We start from the raw sequence: 24,198 nt of genomic DNA, 5'->3' as shown, positions 1-24,198 counted from the left end.
TTGTTAACTATGACCCAACCAATAGAATAAAAAAGAAAACAGAGAAGCTACTTAAATCAGTTTCTATATGGCCCGAAGATACGGTCAAAAAATTATTTCTGCACTATGCTCATTCTCCGAGAATTTACGATCTACACATACAAAACACATCACTCCGGCTGATAGTTGAAGGTACAGATAGCCTGAATTATCACCTAGTTAAGAAATTAGCGTTAACACTCAAGGAGTTGGTAGATCATTTCCCCTTGTCGTGTCGGAAAATGGGCTGGCTCACTATCCGTAAGCCAATTTGTTTCCAACCCAACACAGAGACAATGAAAACCTAAGGATAAGGACATGCTTATACTTCCAAGAACAGAGCTAAGGGAATACTGTATATATATTCACTCAAAGGTATATCAACTCGACTGAGATTATTAATATTAAATAAGCTAAGGAAATCTGTGTTTAGAACTAATATTGTCCTTGTAAAATAAGCAAAGGAAAGCTGTGTTTCAGGACCAAAATTGTTGTTTTTAAATGTGCTTAAGAGATCTATGTTTTAGAACCATGTTAAAATAGTTCAGAGTTAAGGTGACCAATTGGCCGTAGCTAAGTATATGACGTAGTCAACGAGAGAGGGCGCTCTCTCGTTGACTACGTCATATAAGGCACAGCGCGAGACTCAAACACACTCTTGTTTTTCTGTTCCTGTCCAAGCCTGGATAGCTGAGGAAGCTTGTCGCCGGTGCCCAGCAACAATCTCCTGGTTGCTGTTGTAACTGAGCCGAATAAAGCTACCTAAGGAATGAAGTCAGAATTTCAGTAAGGAGCCATTAATGAACCACGCCAATGTAAAGCCAGCAAAGGGCAACCTTCGAAGAAAGCATAAGTAAGTCACAGAGGTCATAGAAACATGTGGCTAAGGAATATGGAAGTCTTGCCATATCGGAAGTGAAAGCATGGGGGAAGTCAAGGAAACCCCATAAAAAAAAAAAGGGACAAGATGGTAATGTACAACCTTTTCATATATATTCTAGAATTGTAAACCAAAAAAAAAAAAAAAAGAAAGAAAAGGAGCCAAGGTTTAGAGGAGCTCCATACATTATCTTACCCATAGTGCCTTAATGACTGTTTGGACTAATTGTCTGTATCAAGTAAGCTGGTGCCATTCCAAGCTTGTGCCGAGAAGGGAACCTAACTTTTGAACTGTTTGTCAGGAAGAAGCTATTTGCTGTAGTGTTAGATATTAGCCTGATTTTCACTTAAAATGTGGGGCATACAGACTTTGCAGAATTGAAATTTGTTTTCAATGTTAGAATATAAGTTAGAAAGAGTTTGATATGCCATCTATAAAGTTTATATGTAATTGTGCTTAGAAAATGAGCATTGAGTAACCCTGTACGGATAAGTTGAGTCTGAGCTTAATCATAAAACAGAGATATATCATTGAATTACTTAAGCATAAAAACTGAAACTTTGGAAATCTTAATCTAAGGAGGGGGGGGGGGGTTCAGAGTCTCAATTTAGTTCAAAGAAGGTAACTTAGCATTGATATTTTTACGTAAAGTGTATCTTGAATGATTATTCAAAAGTGTATCCATACTAGTGTTTTAATAAATGTATTCCTTTATATCAAAGTTCATGAGTTCTGTTGTTCTGAGACTGACTTACCACTTATAAAAACTTTCGGACCTGTGTGAGTAAGGGAGGGGAAACAATTCATGTAAGAAAGAAAGGGGGGAACCATGACTGCACATCACGTGATCCCTATGTTAATTAATGTTAATTATTGGAATATCAGAAATTGGTTGCCGGCTGGCGCAGTTGTTCTCAAAATAAATTTGTCAGCAACGAAATCTTTGATATGCATGAGATATAAATAAAGCATAGAATTTAAGGAATAATAAGATAGAAAGTAAAAGAAATAACATAATAGAAGGAAGGATGCGAAGACATAACACCCTCCTATATCAAAAACACACAACACTTTATAAACATAATCAAAGACATTACATTAGAAAAATGTGATTTATTAATCAGTTTTGACGTCTCTGCCCTCTTTCTCAATCAATGACACAATCCTTCTTTTACAGGACAAATTCCCTCCAGATATCATGACGCTCTTTCTGCAGGTATTATGCTCCAGTTATTTTATGTGGTAAGATGCTTTCTAAATACAAAAAGAAGGCACACCCACCCCTATTGCTAACTTTTATATGGAATATTTTGAGCAACGTGCTCTAGATTCCTCTCCTTTAAAATCCAAAGTCTGGCTTAGATACGTTGACGATGTCTTCGCTATCTGGCCCCATGGTCGCCAGACATTTTCCTCAGACAGTTTCCTCAGCCACCTAGACAAGCAACACAAACTCATACATTTCACAATTGAGATTGAAAAGCAAAACACAATTCCGTTTCTAGATACACTTGTCACACGTCTTCCTTCTGGCAGCCTTTCCTTCACTGTTTACCAGAAACTGACACATACTGGCCACTATGTATATATATATATACATAAACTCCTACCACCACCACCCAACACAAAAACTAGGTGTCATTAATGCTCTAAAAAACAGAGCTCTGAAGATTTGCTCCAATCAGCAAACACTTAAAGATGAATTTAAAGCTATCATCAATACTTTCCTAAAAAATGGTCACAGCCAAAATACTATCAACAAAATTCTCTACAAGACTTCACTAAAGAACAAAGATAAACTAGACTACAATAAAACTATAATCATTCCTTACATTAAAGGGACATCAGATAAAATAAACAGAATACTACAGAAATACAACCTTAAAGCCACCTTTAAACCTCCTGGAAAATTAAAAAGCTTACTCAACTCATCCAAAGACCCACTCCCTCCCTCCCTCCCTCCCTCCCTCTGCTGGCCCACACTGGAGTATACTGTATTTACTGCGTACCTGTAATCTACCATATATAGATGAAACAGGACACACAATTCCTATCAGAAAAAAGGAACATAAATGACACATTAATAACTATGGTGTTATCAACAGATGAGAAATATAGTGGGAAATATAAGGGAAATATAAGGGACTGGAACCCTGCAGTCTGTTGAAGAATCCTGAGGTGTTGGAACATAGGAGTCAATTATCTGCTGGATTTGACTTACAACTTTGGACAAACAGGCCATTCTGTATAAAAAAAGAATTAATGAACATCAATATTATATCGAATACTCAAAACCTCAAAAGTCTGGTCTGGCACAACATAGTATTGAAGCTAAACACAATATTATTATTATTATTATTATTATTATTCAGGCCTCCATGGAGTCAAAAGACTCATCGTGGGAGGTCCTTCCTAAGAACATAAAGTCTGTCAAGACTCATCGAGGGGAGGTTCCCCCCCTAAGAAACACAAAGTCTATCATACCACTCCTTAAACTCACTGACCGTTCTCGCCCTCACCACTTTATCAGGTAATGCATTCCACGGTTCAACCACCCTCCATGCAAAGAAACCACTCCTCACCCTCTTGCTCACAGTTTCCTTTCGTAACTTCCAGGGATGGCCTGTTGTCATCACTCCTTCCTATATTGCAGTATATCCAGTGGGATAAAGCTCATCTTCTCCATAGATGCAGGTTTAAATATGAACACCTTTTCAAAGAAAGTTGCAAAGCCCTTTTACATCGGCCAAATCTGAATCAGAATGATTGTTTCTCTCTTCCCCCTCTCCAAAAAACGTTTGGGAGATTCTTACCTTATGTAACCATCAAAAATAGTTTTTAATAATATTTTAATAATATTATTTATTAATACTAAATTCAAGCATGCAGCAACAGTTTTTAATCGGTAAACCACTGACTGCTGTATGTACTTTGTAATCTGGTTCTTTTGTTTGCTTGTTTCTACATGCTGATGATGTACTGTTATTTTCAATATGAAATGTCTATACTTTCATTTCATTAAAGTTAATTACTGTGGTTATCGTGTAATTTATTATTTAAGGAAGTAGCCGTGTTTTAGTGATTTTCTAACATACTAAATGTAGTGAAAAATTCACTGGATAAGGGAGATGCATATAAAATGGCATACACTTGGATTTTTCAAAGGCCTTTGATAGATTACAGGAAGCTAGTGAGCTGAATAGTTGATTGGCTATCAGTGGGTTGTTTATGGGGGGGGGGGGGTATCTCAAAAGAAAGTTCACTAGCAAAGTCAGGCAGGATCTGTTTTGAGATCATTGCTATTTAACTTGTACATTAATGATATTGGGACAGGCTTAAATGGAGATATGCAACTATTTGTGAATAACGCAAATTATTCACAAATTGAGAACTATGAGAAGCAGAGCAGATGTTGTGCCTTACAGGAAGATCTCAATAGACTATTCAAGTGGACAATGAATAGAGCTACCAGTTTAATGTTGCAAAGTGTATGATCTTGACATTTGTAGGAAAGGATGGGATGCAAGATATACAAATTAATAAGGAAATTTGAAGGAACTGGAAAAGATGAGAAATCTTGGAATAATAATGGACAGCAATTTGAAGTTTAGGGGTCACATTGCAAAATTTATGAGAACATCACAATGAATTAAGGCAATATTGAGACCTTAACATGAGAAGTAAACAGATTATGATTCCCTTGTATAAGGCCTTGATTAGAATATGGACTACTGCACACAGATCTGGTCTTCAAGACAATGAGGATATCTTAGAGAAGATTCACTAAATTGGTGTCAGATTTATGGAATGTGGGATATGAAGATAGATTTGGGGAATAAAATTTGCAGAGACTTGTAAATAGAAGGAGGAGAGGGGATATGATTAAGATGTACAAGTTTGTGAGGGTTTTTTTTATCAGATTTAATGTGGAGGAGGTTTATCACAGAGTAGAGGGAGACAAGAGTAAAACAAGAGGCCTTCTCTGGAAGCTGTGCAAGAAGTCCATGTTCAATGGAGTGCAGAGCAGGTTCTCTGCATGTAAAGTGGTTAGTATGTAGAATGCATTGCCTGAGAGTGTGAACTATACTCAATCAGTCTTTTGGCTCCTTGGAAATCTGATATTAATAATAAAAAAAAATAATAATGGTAAATTACAATGCTAAAATCAGTGCCTATTCAACATTCAAGTGGTATGAGAATTCACAAAATTTGAAAAACATCAACATTGAACAACAACTGAATTAAAAAGCAATGCACTGAACAACAACAAATCGAAAACACAAATTATTGAACAATTTTTCAATAAGTAATTGAAAAGCAATTCACAGAACAGCAATTTCTAAAAAATCCACAATTCATCAAAACAGCATATAACTGAAGAAAGCAAATCATCAAAAATTTTCTATGGGATCTCTAATTCTAATTTTTCTAAGGGATCTCTCTTAAGTTAATACAACAAATGCTGATCCTAACAGAAAAGCTTACTTCAATTTTATTTCCATTTTTCAACCACTTGACAATTGCTTTGTAGTCATTCACAGTGCACTCCAGCACAGCTTCTTTGGTGGTATATTGGTCAGTCTGTGGTAGTAATGGTTTCACAAATTTGTATACGGGATCAGGTTCTGCAATAAAGTTTAACTTGATATTATGTCAAAAATATAAATTAAACTTATATATATATATATATATATATATATATATATATCAGCACTTATTTTCTAGAACATGGGATATCCTAATAATAATAATAATAATAATAATAATAATAATAATACTGGGATATTCTGTAATGGAATTATCTTTACAAGTGTCATTCAATAAATAGCAAATATGAATTGGCCAAAATATGAGAAAGAGAAGAAGTAATCATATTAATTTGGAGAAAAAATGGAAGGTCCCTGCCATCACAGACAAAGTTCATAAAACAATATCTTATTCTCCATTTCAACACTCACCATACTCTCAGGCAATCAATCTCACTCATCCCAATCAGGCAGTGCACCACCCATGCAAAGAATCTGCTCTTCATTTCCCTATTCACACTTTTCTTATCTAGGTTTCAGGGATGGATGGATGCCTAACACTGTCTCCCTCATTTCTATGAAAAATGTATATCACATTAATCTGCTGATAATGCTCATCAACTTACATATCTCAATTATATTCCCCCCCCCCTACTTTCCTATTCACTAGACTCTGCAAAAGGCATCCTTCAATCCATCTTCATTCATATAACATTCCAGATATCTAAAACTGCCTTATTCCATCTTCTCTAGACACTCTCTCTCTCGATCCATCTATCTCATTTTTTGCTTCTTTCCAATATATATCCTCATCTCCTTGAAAACCAATTCAAGAGTGTGCACAGTAATCCATATAAGGCCTAACTAAGATATTATACAAGGTCAATAATCCCATCAATACTGCCACAATCTGTTTGTGTTGTTCTCACAATTTAAGAATAACATGTTTTCTTAATTTTAGGTCCTTTCCAATATCACACAAAAACCACATATTTCATTTCCATGATATTACCACCAATTTTATACTCGAATTCCCATTGTTGCTTTCCAGATTTCAAACTTTATTGAAGTGGCAACTTCAATAGCTTTCCACTCAAACAGTCTATTTCAAATCCTCTTGTTAAGTTACAACAGCTGCTCTACTTCTCATAATTCTCCTTAACATTACATTATTAGCAAACAACTGTGTATCTCCAGTTAAATACATGTCTCAATAACATTAACATATAAATTAAACAGGAATTGCATGTGAAAAAGAGGCTATGGAAGAGATATAAGGAGATAGGTGAAGAGAGGATGCGTGAAGAATATAAGACACAGGCCAGAAGAGTGACTAGTGTGGTAAGGAAAGCGAAACTGGAATATGAGAGGAGATTGGCCCTAAGATCCAAAGAAAATCCTAGGGAATTTTTTAGCTATGTGGCCAGTAGGAGGATAAATGACTGTGGAAGAATGATATTGTGGGATAAAAATGGGAATAGAGTGACTGATGCAGAGGACATAGTGGAATTGTTCAATGAACACTTTATTGGAGTATTTCATCCTAGAGGAGTCAGTTTTAATGCTAGAGGGATAGGGCAGGTTCAAGATTTAGAGGTACAGGAGGAGAGTGTGTTTCAGATACTGAGAACTGTGGATGTCAGTAAAGCTTTTGGACTGGATGGTATTTCACCACAAGTTTTGAGAGAATGTGCTAAGGAACTGACAGTGCCTTTAACCCGGCTTTTTAATGTAAGTCTGGCTGCGGGAAAGGTGCCCAGGGAATGGAAGGAAGGTAAGATAGTGGCATTGCATAAGGGTGGTAACAGACTGGAAATGTCTAATTATAGACCAGTCTGTGTGTCATCAGTAGTTGTTAAGATCTTGGAGAAAGTAGTGAGGGACCGTATACAGCACTGGGCAGATGAGGGTAATGTTATCTGTGAGAGTCAACATGGATTTGTGAAGTGGGCGCTCTTGTTTTAGCAATATGCTAGCCTTTTATAATAAAGTTACAAGAACATTAGATGAGGGAAAGGAATATACTGCAATTTTCTTAGACTTAGCAAAGGCATTTGACAGGGTTCCACATGATAAGCTGATATTAAAGTTGCAACACATGGGTCTGGATGTCAGATTGGTCAACTAGATTCAGGATTGGCTGTCTGATAGGTATCAGAGAGTTGTGTATGGTGGAGCAGTTTCAAGGAGACAGAAGGTTACAAGTGGGGTCCCACAGGGCTCAGTACTAGGACCTATATTGTTTAACCTTTATATCAATGACATTGCCAATGGATTGCAGGGGGATATTCAGTTGTTTGCAGATGATGCAAAGCTGGGAAGGATTATTAGCAATAGTACAGATGTGGTAGCCCTGCAAGGGGATTTGAATAAGCTAGATAGATGGGCAAATGAATGGGGGTCTCAGTTCAATGCAGCAAAATGTAAGGTCTTGAGGTTTGGGAAACATCGATGGGATGCTGCATACTCTATGGGAGGAGTTAAACTGGAGGAAGTAGGGGAGACAAGAGATCTGGGATTGATGACTGATAGAAACCTGAAATTTAAGGGACATATTGCAAAGGTGGTGAAGGTAACACAGAGGATTGCTGCAATTATGAGGACACTGACCTGCAGAGATAAGAGGGTTATCATTCCGTTGTATAAGTCTCTGATCAGACCACACTTGGATTATTGTTCTCAGATTTGGTCCCCAGGATTTGAAGGGGATAAATTAACTGTGGAAAATATACAAAGACGGATGACAAAGATTGTCTCAGTACTGTACAAGGATAGTTATGAGAATCGGCTGAGGGAATGTGGACTGCAGAGTTTGGCGGATAGAAGAAGGAGAGGTGATATGATTGAGACTTTTAAACTGTAGAGAGGTGGTTACAGGGTTGACACTGGGGAGTTCTTTCGCTTTGTTGAACAGCGGGAAGGAGTGATGACAAGAGGCCATCCCTGGAAGTTATGAAAGGAAACTGTGAACAAGAGGGTGAGGAGTGGTTTCTTTGCATGGAGGGTGGTTGAGCTGCGGAATGCATTGCCTGATAGAGTGGTTAGGGCAAGAACGGTCAATGAGTTTAAGGAGTGGTATGATGGACTTTGTGTTTCTTAGGGGGAGCCTCCCCTCAATGAGTCTTGACAGACTTTATGTTCTTAGGAAGGACCTCCTACGATGAGTCTTTTGACTCCATGGAGGTCTGAATAATAATAATAATAATAATTAAGCAATAATGGCTTAAAAATTGATATCTCTGCAGCACCCCACTTATAAATGTCAACTTCTGGGATACCATTTCCCTATACATACAGTACGCATATGCTTGCTTATGCCTATATGTCAGTCAGGCATCTACTCAACTAATCTATTATATCTATTTAAATTTAATTGCCAACTTGCTGCTTTACATTTGCAAAATCTATATTATATACCACTAGATATTCATTTCCACTTTCCAAGGCATTTATCATTTTGCTGTAATATGCAAATACATTGGTAAAGCATGACCTCCCTTTAAGAAATTCATGAGAAAATACCAACTGTTGAGAGTTTTTTCACTTGGTTATACTATGAATTAAAGATGCCAAGAAATTATATTCTTGGTTTAATCCTTTCTCCAAGTGTAAGCAAACAAGTGTGCATGTGAAGTATCTTCAAAATGAGCTACTTATGTATAGATATTCATTTCCACTTTCCAAGGCATTTATCATTTTGCTGTAATATGCAAATACATTGGTAAAGCATGACCTCCCTTTAAGAAATTCATGAGAAAATACCAACTGTTGAGAGTTTTTTCACTTGGTTATACTATGAATTAAAGATGCCAAGAAATTATATTCTTGGTTTAATCCTTTCTCCAAGTGTAAGCAAACAAGTGTGCATGTGAAGTATCTTCAAAATGAGCTACTTATGTATAGAGGATAATGACTGCACATCAATTGCCTTAACAATTCTATAAACGTAATCCCATAAACATATAATGCTGTGCATTATGGGAAGGGACACTACCTAGATCAGTTTTGACCTTTATTGAGTATCATCAGTGAGAGCTAGATCCAGAAGAGATACCAAGGTTGAATTAATGCAGAAGTTATATATTACCCACATACAAGTAGTTAAAAGGTTCTCATGGAAAGGCTTAGATGTTGGTTATACATTCTTACTAAATAGCTTAAGGAAATTACAATGTACAATAGAATATACATTAAAATTTATTTTAATACACTTCCAATCTTTTGGCAACGTCACGTTACCATTATCACAGGAACTTAAATACAAGACACGTGCACTCAAGCACAACACACAGTAAATGTGGAACAAAGCAGGAAGCTATTCTTTCTCCTAAATCCTGATGGTGTCCCCTAGTGGGCAATGTTGGTATTCTTGGCTGATTGGGCTGAAGGTCTTCTGATGTAGGTTTCAAAAATTTGGGGCAGTCTCATGCAACCAAATTTGTTGAGGTTTGGATTGTTTCTTAGGAATGAGACTGATTCCATGAATAGCCTTTCGTATTTGAATTTACTATGGTGTATTATCGTGGCTTTCTTCCACCGTATTCTATGGCAGGTATCCAGTGCATGGTCTGCAAGAAAAGAGTGGCTGTATTGGTGAAAACGAATGTAGTCCTTGTGTTCTGAAATTCTGATATTAGCTGTCCTGCTTGTTTGGCCAAAGTAGGACAGCTTACAACTGCAAGAGACTTGGTATACACCAGGTAGGTCTAGGGGGGAGGTTGGTGTTTAGTGGAGCGGATAAGGGATGACAATTTTTTATAAGGTCTGTAACAAGAAGTTAAGTCGTGTTTTTTTAGGATTTTTGTAATTTTTTCCGAGGTGCCTCGGATATAGGGAATGGTGATGGATTTAGAGTAATCCTTGTTGTGAAGGGGAAAGGGGGGATTGTGATTTATTGGTTTCAATATTTTTTGGATTTTTTTTTTCGGGGGGGGGGGGGGGTAGCCATTGGCTAAGAAAGGGTTGAGAATGTGGTTTAGTTCTGTGGTTAGGGCATTGTCATTGGAACAGATAAGTTTAGCCCTGTTGTGTAGTGCCTTAATGACTCCATATTGTTGTGAGGTGGGAGGGATTGTTGGTGAATGTATCTGCCTGTATGGGTGGATTTTCTATAAACTGAGAAAACCAAGGTTCCATCAGGCTGGTGGGTGACTAGTGTGTCTAAGAAATGAAGGTTGTTTTTTCTTCTTCCAGGGTTAACTTGATTCTGGGGTGTTGGTTGTTTAAGTGTGTTAGGAAGGAGAGGAGTGCATCGGAGCCATGTGGACAAATAGTGAACACATCATCAACATAGCGAAGCCATATGGTTGGTTTTTGTGGGCAGAGTTTAAGGTTTTCTCTTCAAAAGTCTCCATATAAAAGTTGGCCAAGGGTGGGAGAGTGGAGAACCCATGGCTCTCCCCTCTATTTGTTTGCAGAATTTTCCTTGCCAAACAAAATAGCCTAAGTTCATTGTGAACTGAAATAGGGCTGTGATATTGGGAGGAAATTTAGCTTGGATTAACTCTAAGGATTCTTTGAGTGGGACATCTGTGAATAAGGAGGAGATATCAAAACTGACCATTACGTCAGTGTGTTTGAGTGTAAGGTTTTTCTATGTTGGCTTTGAAGTGGGCTGAGTTTTTTATGTGTGAAGGTGTGTTGCCACTATAGTGTGTGAGGGAGTTGGCCAAATGTTTAACTAGTTTGTGTGTGGAGGAATCAATGCCATCCACTATGGGACGTAATGGCACATTTTCTTTATGTATTTTTGGGAGTCCATATATACAGGGGGGGTATGGAGTTAAATGGTTTTAATTTGTTAGTGACTTCTACAGGCCAAGAGGTGACCTTCTTAAGGAGCCTATGGAGTTTTCTTATTTGTGAGTTGGTGGGATTGTACTCGATAGAGAGGTAAGTAGTCCGATATAACAATAGAGCACCTGTGTAATCCTTTTGGTTAAGTAATACAGTGGCGTTCCCTTTATCTGCTTTAATGATTATTATTTCCTTGTTTTTATTTAATTCTTGCAGAGATTTAAATTGGCATCCCATATCTGCTCCACTGTCCGTGCGGTTAGCCTAGTGGCTTTGCACTTCGCAACCATATGCCTGGGGAAGGAGCGTCCTAGGTTCAATTCCCGTTGCCGATATGAGTAGCTTAAGGATCTTCCTCAGCCATAGCCAAGTTAGCCAGTCTTGGGTGTGAATAGCAAGGTTTTTTCCGCCAGTTTATCTGGGGTTTTTCATCCCGCAAGCAGGCAAACTGGTCCCGTGAACACACAGGGATACAGACAAGAATACTTACAGGCATGGGGTGACCATCCTATCCTCATACTTCGGTTACAAAATCGAAGCATGCTTGGAAGGTTGTGGGCCTTAGAGGCCTGTCAAAGCCATTGGAATAGCACTGGGCACTGGGCAGATGAGGGTAATGTTATCTGTGAGAGTCAACATGGATTTGTGAAGTGGGCGCTCTTGTTTTAGCAATATGCTAGCCTTTTATAATAAAGTTACAAGAGCAGTAGATGAGGGAAAGACATATATTGCCATTTTCTGGGATGTCAGGTTGGTCAACTGGATTCAGGATTGACTCTCCAATAGATAACAGAGAGTTGTCTATAGTGAGGAAGTTTCAAGAAGGCAAATGGTTACAAGTGGGGTTCCACAGATCTCAGTATTGGGACCTATATTTTTTTAAACTTTATATCAATGACATTGTCAGTGTATTGCAGGGGAATATTCAGTTGTTTGTGGATGATGTGAAGTTGGGAAGGGTTATTAGTAATAGTGCAGATGTGGTAGCCCTGCAAGAGGATTTGAATAAGCTAGGCAGATGGGCAAATGAATGGGGTTTATCGGTTTAATGCAGCAAAATGTAAGGTCTGCCTTGAGGTATGGGACACATTAATGGGATGCTGCATACTCTATTATAGGAGCTATACTGGAGAAAGTAGGGAAAACAGGAGATCTGGGGTTGATGCTTGATAGAAACCTGAAATTTAGGGGACATTTTGCAAAGGTGGTGAAGGTAACACAGAGGATTTTTACAATAATGAGAAGGGTGCTGACCTGCAGAGATAAAAGAGTTATCATTCCGTTGTTTAAGACCCTGATGAGACCTCACTTACACTATTGTTCTCAGAGTTGGTCCCCAGGATTTGAAGGGGAAAAACTAATTGTGGAAAGGGTACAAAGGTGGATAACAAAGATGGTTTCAGGACTGTACAATGATAGTTGTGAGGATCTACTGTGGGAATGTGAACTGCAGAGTTTGGTGGAAAATAGAAGGAGAGGTGATATTATTGAGACTTTTAAACTGTTGAGAGGCAGTTACAGGGTGGACGCTGCAGAGTTCTTTCACTTGGTGGAGCAGCAGGAGGGAGCGTTGACCAGGGGCCATCCCTGGAAAGTACGAAAGGAAGCTGTGAGCAAGAGGGTGAGGAGTAGTTTCTTTCATTGATGTTGGTTGTACCATGGAATTCATTTCCTGATAGAGTGGTGAGAGTGAGGACAATTAATGAATTTAAGGAGTGGTATGATAGACTTTGTGTTTCCTAGGAGGTACCTTCCACGATGAGTCTTGGTAGACTTTGTGTTTTCTAGGATGGGCCTCCCACGATGAGTCTTTTGACTCCATGGAGGCTCGAATATTAATAAAAATAATAATAACAGACTGGAAATACTGTTGATGTGTAATAAGGTTTATAAATGTTCATGCTCCATCCAATCGAATTAGAGATGTAAATTCTTTCAGGAATTGGAGCCATATGTATATGGTGCCCAATGAATCGTAGCAGCTGGAAACTAGAATAGTATTGAAAACCTCCACATTAGAGAAAATAGGCAGACACCCCAGGAGTGGAAAATAGGGATATGCACATTTAAAAACATGTCTAAACAATGCTCAACTAGTAGACAAATGGAGGTATTGGTACCCATCTTGATGGAATTTATATCTGTTCTTCCCTTATAAATAGGATAATTCAGATAAAACATCTTGACATCAACATGCTAGATCATAATCCAGTTCTGCTTAAGTTCCACTGCATGGAACAAGAAGAGATCCATTCTGGAACATGGAGACTTCCACCATATTCCAGACCCTCTGTTCAAATTGGAATAATGTTATCTGGAACTTGGATACATGGTTAAAATTCAAACAATAGTAAAACAGAATATGATGAAATGGGGAAAGGAATAGGCTTTTCTCAAAAGAAAAAAGCTGCAAAACCAGTATAAAAAGAGAAGCTGGTTTGTAACAAACCAATGTAGTGGTACAGAATGTAGCAACATCATTAACATAGAGATAGAAGAAGAAAGGCAGAAACAAATAGAAGAAAGAAATTTTAAAATAAGAATATAAGGGGTGCTTAAGGGTCAAAGCTGTATAACTGAGAGGAGACCTCCACATAGCCTTTAAAGGAATGCGGGGAACCGACCAGGGCTTCTGACCTAATGTCCAATCCTCACCTTCTCGTGGTGTACCCTGTTGGGTATCTACTTTGATACTGAACGAACGAGGATGGGCTGGCAATTTGGGATTTAGCCGACCAAATTGTATTCTTATTGGTTAAACCAAAATAAAAAATGATGGTACAACATGACAAAATTTCATGCCGGCTGGGCGTCGCCCGGTTAAACAAGGCCCCCGTTGTTTTCGCCAGGGAACCAGGGTGAACAGCGAAAAGTCAGCTACCAGAACAAATCTGAAAACAAACCCCAACTCAACATCACCAGTGTTAAAGATCGGTACTATCAATGTAAGAAGCCTGAATGGCAAAGAAATGGAGCTAGCTGAGGAATTAGATAAGTACCAGATCGACATAATAGGGGTGAATGAAACAAAAAAGACCAAAACTGGTGAGATCTTTCTGAGCAATAAATACAAAATGTTATATTCAGGCAATGACAATCAAGGAAAAGAAGGAGTAGCCATAGTATTCAACAGAAAATATGAGGCTAATCTTCTTGAATGGCAGTCAGTCTCAAGTAGAGTAATGTGGGCAAATATGAGAATGGGGAACTGGACAATGAGACTTATTTGTGCCTATGGTCCCACAGAAGGTTCTACTAAGGTAGAAGTGGAGAAATTTTTTGACGCTATAGAAAAAGCAACTGACACAATGAAAAAGGAAAAGTTGGTCCTTGTTGGGGATCTAAATAACAGAGTAGGAAATGATTGTGAGACATATAAAAATATTTTGGGAAAATTTGGAGAAAAGAGCAAAGCTAATAATAATGGCAAATATCTGTTGGATTTCTGCTCAGGACATGGACTGGTTATTACTAACACCATGTTCCAACATAAAAATGTGCACAAATGTTATTGTTGAAAGTGATGTTTTCTCCCTGGTGCAGGACACCAGAGTGTACAGAGGATTTGAAATTGGAAGTGATCACTATTTAGTCTTAAGCAGGATAAAATTGAACTTCATATTGAAAAGAATCACATGTAAGAAAGTTTTAAAGGGAATAAAAGTTGAGCAGCTCTCAGATGTGAACTGTAGACTAAAATACAGAAAGATTATTGAAAAGAAAATGAAAGAGTTTGAGAACAGGAATCAAACCTTGGAGATTCAGTGGCAAACTCTGAAGAAAACATTGATTGATTCTGCCAGAGAGGCATGTGGTGAGGTTGTGTGCAAAGATTAAAAAAATCAGAACTCCCTGGTGGACACAGGAAGTTAAAGAGGCAGTGAAGGAAAAGAAGAAAGCATATCAAAAGTTCCTGGCAAATAAGTCAGCTTTTACTCTTACAGAATACAGAGACAAATGTAAGAAAGCTAAACAGTGTGCAAAACTAGCTAAACAAAAGTCATGGGAGGACTTTGGCAAGAATATAGAAAATAAATATCAAGAAGGTGGCAAAATATTCTGGAGGTTGTTGAAGAAGCTTAGGAATGGAGGAAAGAGTGCTGTAAAAGGAGTTAGAGATGATAAAGGTGACATGAAAACAGGAGAAAAAGATATCCTAGAAGTATGGAGTAATTACTTTGAAAAACTGCTAAATGAAACAAGCAGTGATGACAGCACAGTGATAAAAAACACTGACCAGGCATGCAGTCAGGAATACATATCCATACTTGAAGTAGAAAAAGCCATCAAAGGCTTGAAATGTGGAAAGGCAGCAGGAGTAGATGATATTCGACCAGAAATGCTGAAGTATGGTGGTATAAAAGTCTTACAGTGGCTGCACTGCATAATTCAGAATGCCTGGACTGCGGGACGAATTCCCGATGATTGGAGTAGAGATCTCATAGTACCCATATATAAAAAGGGAAATAAAACTGCATGTGAGAATTACAGAGGTATTTCCCTACTGAGTGTTTCTGGCAAGATCTATGCAAGTATACTTGAGAAACGGTTGAGAAGAATTGTGGAAGAAAAGCTTGGTGAAGAACAAGCTGGATTCAGGCCAAATAGAGGCTGTCAGGATCAGATCTTCACTTTACGACAAATAGTCGAGAAAGCATGGGAATATAACAAAGATCTATATTTAAGTTTTGTCGATTTGGAAAAGGCATATGACAAGGTGCCAAGAGAGAAGCTATTCAATACGCTGCAGTTATATGGTGTCGATGGGGCATTATATCAAGCAATACTTAGTCTTTATTTGAGTTGTAAGTCAGCAGTTAGAATTGAAGGAAGTACAGGAAGATGGTTTAATGTTAAATCTGGTGTGAGACAAGGATGTACATTATCCCCTCTGTTATTCATTATCTATATGGATCACATTATGAAGGAAAATGGTATTAAACCTGATATCAAAATTGGAGATGTTAATGTCAGTTCTTTGCTTTATGCGGATGATGTTATACTTCTAAATAAATCCGCTACAAGTCTGCAAGATTCTCTGACTAAATTGAATAGCTGTTGTAATAGACATGGTATGAAGGTCAGCAATAAAAAGACAAAGACAATGAAAATAGGCAGAATCATTGAAAATGTCAACTGTGTTGTGAATGGAGAACCTGTGTAACAAGTAAAAGATTTCAGTTACTTAGGCATGATTTTTACTGAAGATGGTAAATTAAATATAGAAATCGACAACAGAATCAGCAAAGTTGGTATGGTGGGAAGTCAATTGAATAAATTCATATGGAATAAGAGAGAAATTAGTCGGAACACTAAATTAGCTGTAATACAAGACAGTGTTCAAACCCGTTTTAACTAATGGATCTGAGAGCTGGGTCAGAAGTAAAACACTTGACCAAAGACTAGAGACCGCAGATATGAAAGTCCTGAGAAAGATTAGAGGCGTGAACAGATGGCATCAATGGCAATATCATATTAAAAATGATGATATTAGGAAAGAACTTGACATTGTCAGCATCCAGGAATGCGTTAGCAGAGCTAATCTCAGGTGGTATGGTCACTTAAATAGAATGGGAGAGGAAAGATTAGCAAAACAAGTGTTCTCTGCCAGGTTGGCAGGAAAACGACCCAGAGGAAGACCAAGATATAGGTGAATTGATACGGTACAAAGTGGCTTAGACGATAGAAATATAAGATCTGATAATGTTGGAATCTTGACAAGTAACAGACTGATTTGGAGGAAAATTGTAGATAGGAAGTTAGTAATGATGTAAATTTTTCATGTAGTACTGTCATATCCTGTACACCCCTTGAGGGTACATGGCAGGAATTTGATGATGATGAATACAGCAGCACTTAGCAGATAGCCCTTCAGCTGCATTCATTAATTCACTAAATTCCGCAAAGAAAGGACAATCACTCAAATCTGCACTGATAGTGAAGATATGTCCACCACTCAATACATCCTTGATACTTTCAAAAACACTACAAAAATCTGTTTGAAAAGAATAGTACTATTGGAAATTATAACTCTTTGAACATTAATGGCTTTCCTGTTGGATAAGCTTGATGGACCCATTACGGCATCTGAAGTTACCACATCCTATAAAGAATGCCAAACAAGAAAATCCGCAGGACCTGATGGTCTAGGGATAGAACTTTGCTGCAAAGCCTGGGATTTTATTCTTCCCATTCTAGTTATACTATTTAATTCTTTTCTCTCATCATTACACATACCAAGTGAATTTGTAGTAAGCCATACCGTCCTCAACCCAGCCATGCTGACTGAAAACTTGCCATGACGGTTCAAAGCCTGGAGAAATGGGGAGGGTTGAGCACAGGGCTAGCAACCCAGTCTCAAAAAAAAAAAATGCTATGCAAGCTATGCAGCTAGCCTGGTTGGCTGAGTGGTTAGTGGATCTGCTCTCCACTAGTGGTGGTGCTGATGGACATTTGTGTAGTTGCAGGAGAGAGAGAGAGAGAGAGAGTTGTAGAGTAGGTACCTTCCCTCGATGAGTCTTTGGACTACCTGGAGGTGTCAAGTAATAATAATAATAACCGAAACCTTCCAAAACGTGATACCAGATGAAGAAAATAAAACATGAACTGCCACAAATATGAAGCACCTCTGTAAAGCCCTTCTGGGGAAGCCGAGGTGTGGAAGAGTGTGACAGACACCTTATCTAAACACAAACTTAGACTGGGATGTTGGAATGTTCTGTGTTTGAAACTTAGAAAACATACCAAGTCTCAAGAGTTCTAGAAAAATACATATTAGAAATAATGGGATTAAGTGAAATGAGACAGATAGGAACTGGAAAAATCAAATTAAACTCTGGGCACTACTTAATCTGCTTTGGGAACCAAATTACAAATGACCACACAAAGAGAGTTGCACTAGTGATGACAAAGATGCTCATGATGCACTAATGGAGTGGAATCCAATATCAGAAAGAAAATACTAAATGCTAGATTTAAAGCTGGCAAGTAGAACATTACAATAACTGCTGTATATGCACTAACAAATGAGTTGATCCAGAAAGAAAAAGATAATTTCTATAACATGCTACAGAGAAGAATAGAAACAACAAATAAAAAAGATATGTAACTTATAATTGGAGACTTTAATGCTAAGGTCAGAAATTATAATACTAATAAAGAAACTGTTATGGGAAAGTATGCAGAAGGAGAAATAAATTAAAATGAAGAGTTACTTATAATAGACTTTTGTATGTTCAACCAGCTTGTAATAGGAGGGAGTCTATTCCAACATAAAAAAATACATATGTGGACATGGATAGCACCAGATAAGAAGACAAATAAGAACCAAATAGACCATATAATTATAACAAAGAATTGGAGGAAATCACTCCTGGATGTCTGAGTTAAAAGAGGAGCCGAGGCATATTCAGATCACTTTATCCTAACAGCTACCATAATAATAAAAATATTTTAAAATAAACAAACAATTAACAATAGGAAGGAGTTTAGAACTGAAAAACTCAAAAACAAACAAATTAGAAATAAATTTACAACAACTCTACAGGATAAATAGACAGGATATCACATGGAAATTCTAATCTGTAAACTGCAACATATGGAAATGGATAAATGGTTGGTGAGATGGATGGGTGGGTGGTTGATGGAGGGATATCAGAGAATAGTTTATTCAGGAGTAGAGTCCAAAAGACGGCCTGTGACTAGTGGTGTGCCGCAGGGTTCTGTTCTTGGACCACTGTTGTTTAATTTGTTCATTAACAATATAGGGAAGGATCTAAGAGGAATGGTTCATTTGTTCGCTAATGATGCAAAGTTGGGTAGGGCAATAGTGAATGCAGAAGTCAAAATCTTGCAGGATGATTTGGATAGATTGGAGGTCTGGGGTAAGGAGAATGGATGTCGATTTAATGTGACAAAATGTTAGGTTATGCATTTTGGGGTGAAAAAATTAGCAGTAGTATACCACATTGGTGGAACTGTACTCCAGGAGATTGATGAAGCCAGGGACTTGGGAGTGCTGGTGGATAGGGAGATGAAGTTTAGGGGGCACATTGCAAGAGTGGCTAAATCAGCTCATCAAATCACTTGGTTGCTGAAGAATACTTTGACGAGCAGAGATAAGCAAGTTATTGTTCCTCTGTACTGAGGTTTGATAAGACCTCATCTCGACTACTGTGCCCAGATTTGGTCACCTAGGTTTCTTCTCGATGGGGAGGAGGTTGAGAGGATCCAGAAGCGAGTGACCAAGATGATATCAGGTCTATGGAATGAACATTATGAGAACAGGTTGAAGATTTGTGGGTTGCAGAAATTGGTTGATAGGTGGAAAAGAGGAGATATGATTGAGACATTCAAATTGCTGAAGGGTTTCTATAGGATTGATTCAGAGGATATTTATGGGATCAGGACTGTTGGTGGGAGGACTAGGGGACATCTATGGAAGTTGGGCAAGAGTGTGGTTAGTAAGGATGTTAGAGCTGGGTTCTTTACTTTTAGAGTGGCAAATGAGTGGAATAAGCTGCCAGAGTCTGTTGTGGGTGCTATGACAGTGAATGAGTTCAAGGCAAGGTATGATAGATACCGTGAGAATGTCAAATAGTTGTGTGGACATGATGTTTAGGACTTCCCTCAATGAGTATAAGGGCTCCTTGGAGTCGCCCGTAGTAATAATAATAATAATAATAATAAATGGGATAAACTCGAAAAAAGAGGAGGAGATAACATAGAGGAAAAATAGACAAAGATTAAAGAACATTAATAAGCACATTGGAAAAAAATATTGGGATTTCGAACTAATACAGACAAAGAATGGATATTAGAAAACACTAAATTAAAAATAGAGGAGAGAGATAGAATAAAAGAGAGACTATTACAGACTGTTGAACATTTTAAACAAGAACAAGCAGAAAAATATAGAGCAATTAATGAAAAAATAGAGCAATTAATAACAAATAAATAAAAAGAAGTGCAAGAAATGATAAAAGAAAATACATAGAGAATCTAGCACAAGAGGCAGAGGATGCTGCACATACAAACAATACTAGAAAGTTGAATGATATAACAAAGAAATTAAGTGGAAAAAGAAATAAATGGATAGTTCCAATATACAATAAAGAAGAAAAACTATTATTAAATGAAAAAGAACAGATAAATAGATGGGTAGAACTTCTCGGAAAAATTTCAAAAAATGACTGATGGTGAGCAGAGCCTAAAATTAAATGAACAAAATGCATCATTGGATATAAATTTGAATGGAATAACAAAAATGGAAATTTCAAAAGCAATAACTCAAATCAAAACAGGTAAAGCACTAGGTTATATACAAAAATCAAATCCAAAACTTATAGCAGAGATATTATATCCCTTACAAAATGAGTTATGGCAGAAAGAAGAGTTGCCTGAGTAATGAAATACTGGATTACTGGTTAAATTACCCAAAAAAGAGGAACCTATCTGAGTGCAAAAATTGGACAAGTATAACATTGCTGAGTGTTATAAGTAAAATACTAAAAAGGATAATATTAGAAAGAATCACAAGAGAAATAAAAAAACAACTAAGACCAGAACAGGCAGGATTTAGAGCCACTAGATCACGCTCTGACCACATTGCTACTTTATGCAATGTGGTCAGAGCGTAATGGCAGGCAGGCTTATATTTAAATTTTATCGATTTTGAACAAGCTTTCAACAGTATAAACAGATGTTCCCTATGGAAATGACTTAGATATTATGGACTCCCTGAAAAACAAAATAAAAATAATTAAAAAAATGTATGAAGATTTTGAAATTAAAGTAATAATACATGGAAATATTCTCTCAGAATCATTTAAAACAAAGACAGGAGTAAGGCTTGGTTGTATCTTCTCCCTTAGTTTTTAATTATCATAGACCAAGTAATGAGAAAAGTATCCCATGGAAATACAGGATTACAATAGTTACTTCAAAACCAACTCCATGACCTAGATTTTGAAGATGATATCTGCTTACCTTTCACAGAAACACCAACATATAGAACAAAAAATAACAATACTTGTAGAAACAGCCAAAAAAGTTGATCTTAGGATAAATAAAAATAAAACAATGTTGATGAAAATAAATGCAAAACAAAATAAACAAATAACAATAGAAGAAACACTGCTTAAAGAAGTAAAACAGTTTATATACCTTGGTTCAACAGTATCAATAAAAGTAAGAATTACTGAAGATATAAATAGAAGGAAACAGCTGGCTTATTCAACTTTCAACTAACTTCGAAATATTAGGAAAAACAAGATGTCTTCTATTATTATTATTACCCAAGATCCAATTTACACATGGAGTCTAGGAGGTCCTTTTATCAAACACACAGCTCATCATACCGTGCTCATCATACTCAAATTCTCTGCAGACACCACACTCTCAGGCAAGGCATTCCAATCATTCACAACTCTGCATAAAAAAACCGGCTTCTCACTCCCCTACTCACACCCTCCTTATGCAGCTTCCAGGGATGATCTGTGGTTCTCCCCTGATCTCCCACTATTTTCTGTAGAACCTCTCCAACATTGATCCTATAACAACCCCTTAATAACTTGTAGGTCTCTATCAAATCTCCCCTCCTCCGCCTGTCCACCATACTCTGCAAGTTGCATCTTCTCAATCTTTCCTCATACTCGACATTCCAGAGGTTAGAAACTGCCTTAGTCAGTCGCCTCTGGACATTCTCCAAATCTCTTCATCCTTCTGAAAACCAGGTGACCAAATCTAGGCACAATAGTTCATGTGTGGCCTAATCAAAGACTTATATAATGGAACAAGAATCTCCCTACTTCTTCTCAGAGTCTATAAAAACTAAAATGAGAATATTTAACTCAAAGGTAAAGGCAGTACTAATGTATGGATCAGAAACATGGATGTTAAACAAAAAGATAGTTAAAATGTCCAGGTCTTCCCAAACAAGTGTTTAAGAACGATACTGGGAATACATTGGCCAAAACCAATATCAAACAAAGAACTATGACAGAGAACAAACCAGAAACCCATGTTGCAACAGATATGTGAAAAAAAATGGAGGTGGTTGGACATGTGTTGAGGAAAGAAGATAAAATAATAGTAAAACAGGCTATAGAATTGAACCCACAGGGTAAAAGAAGATGGGGGAGGCCAACAGAAACATGGAAAAGAACAACACTGAAAGAAATAGCAAATATCAATAAAAACTGGAACCAAATAAAAGCAGAAGCAAAAAAACAGAGTCCAGTGGGAAATGGCAGTGGAAGAACTATGCTCCCAGGTGGAGTGAAGAGGATTAAATAAGTATACCATCCTCATTCCAAAACCTAATAGAGATTACACCTTAATCTGCAGCTGGAGACCTATTTCTGGAGACCTATCTATTATTGAATACAAAATATTTTTCCACATTATCAATAACAGGCTCAAAGTGGGAACGAGAGACATAATTAAAAGCACACAGGTGTGTGGAGTTCCAGGCCGAGCAATAGAATTTAATCCATTTCTGCTATGTGATCTAATCCACTTAGTTAATATGAAAAATCAGTAGATGGTAGCGCTATCAGTAGGCCTTACTCGAGCATTTGATAATGTCAGGCATCCCTTTCTGTTCCACATCCTCCAGCAAATTGGTGTAGGTAAACTGCCATCCATTATCAAAGGAGCCTGTGCCAATTCTACTACCTGACTCCTAGTTAATGGGTTCCTGACAGACTCGATCAAAATTCAAAAAGGAGTCAATCAAGGTTGCCCTCTTAGTCCATTGCTCTTTGCATTGGTTCTTGAACCTTTCTTACAGGAAATTGACAATACACATGCTGTGCGAGGAATAACAATTCCTTCAACTATGAAGGAAAATAAAGCATTAGCATATGCCAATAATGCAGTATACACTTTGAAGGCTAATGATTCCATATATATATTTTTAGGTATTTTGGAAAAAATCAGCAAGATCAGTGGATTAAATACTAATGTAGACAAGTCAAAATTAAAAGTTTTTGGAAAATGGGTTCTTGGATTTGTAGAATGAAAACTGTGCTCGAATTACAACTATTCTAAGTCTGAAAAAACTGTTTTAATACAACAAGCAGTATTAGAATTAAGAATACTAATACTGCTTGTTGTATTAGTATTAATTCTAATACTGCTTGTTGTATTAAGCAGTATTAGAATTAAGAACATTCCAAATATGAAATGATATAGTGTTGGTTAAAAAATTTACTTTATACAGAATAAACAGCTGTTAATGTGAAAACTATACTTACCATCAACCTCCAATAAACAGGAACAACTTGTATCTAAACACTGCAGTTTGTACCTTCCTGCATCATCTTCTGTTGGATGCATAATCTCCAGAACATGGAGATCTCCTGTGCTGCTCATATGGAATTTCTTTCCCAAGAAGAGTTCCTGTTTGTTTTTGAACCATTTTGCCTTGACACCGCTACGTGAAAAGACTGCTTCTAATCGTACCTTTTTATCTTTGCCTTCTTTTGCCCGTGTATCCACCAATGGCTTTAAAAATGTGTCTGGTTTCTGAAGATTAAATTAACATAGATAAATATTAGAATAAATTATTGAATTATGCCCAATTAGATTATTAATTAAAAAATAAAATTACAAACAAGCTTTTCATTAATGTCTAATTTAAAGTGATTTTGAAAAGGTAACTTAAGATAGAATATATTAAATAAAAACCAAAACCACTATTCAGATCCTTGATCTCCTTCATATAATGACACAAATGTGCATTTACTGTTTTGAAGACTGTTTAAAAATTATCTGGATTGACACTGTCATATGTGGAATATATTGTGTAACGAAGTATATAAAGTAAAATAATTTTTATAATATGGAACAATGACAAAAAGAATATGGTTATTGACAGGGATCAGGTTACCTATCAATTCTACTACAATGTGAAACAATTTCATTTTTTTTTCCACTGCTGTCCTTTCAGAATTTCAGTTTTAAAACAGAAGGTAG

General features: G+C 37.1%; 1 protein-coding gene across 5 annotated transcripts in view; it reads right to left on the bottom strand.

Moving 5' to 3' along the window:
* The window catches only part of LOC150108743 (twitchin-like), a 2,666,638-nt gene that overhangs the window by 1,969,459 nt on the left and 672,981 nt on the right, over nucleotides 1-24,198 (bottom strand). For all 5 annotated transcript variants that reach the window (XM_090390962.1, XM_090390961.1, XM_090390964.1 and 2 more), the window contains 2 exons: nucleotides 23,478-23,748; nucleotides 5,384-5,523 (listed from right to left, as the gene is read on the bottom strand). In XM_090390962.1, coding sequence (XP_090247088.1) covers nucleotides 5,384-5,523; nucleotides 23,478-23,748 — 411 coding nt within the window. The remainder of the gene's footprint in view (nucleotides 1-5,383; nucleotides 5,524-23,477; nucleotides 23,749-24,198) is intronic.

The sequence above is a fragment of the Typopeltis vanoorti genome, chromosome 3 (assembly GCF_054136105.1).
Source record: "Typopeltis vanoorti isolate ZY-2024b chromosome 3, IOZ_Tvanoo_1.0, whole genome shotgun sequence".
Classification (NCBI taxonomy): domain Eukaryota; kingdom Metazoa; phylum Arthropoda; class Arachnida; order Uropygi; family Thelyphonidae; genus Typopeltis; species Typopeltis vanoorti.
This window is presented reverse-complemented; position numbering and strand designations above follow the sequence as displayed.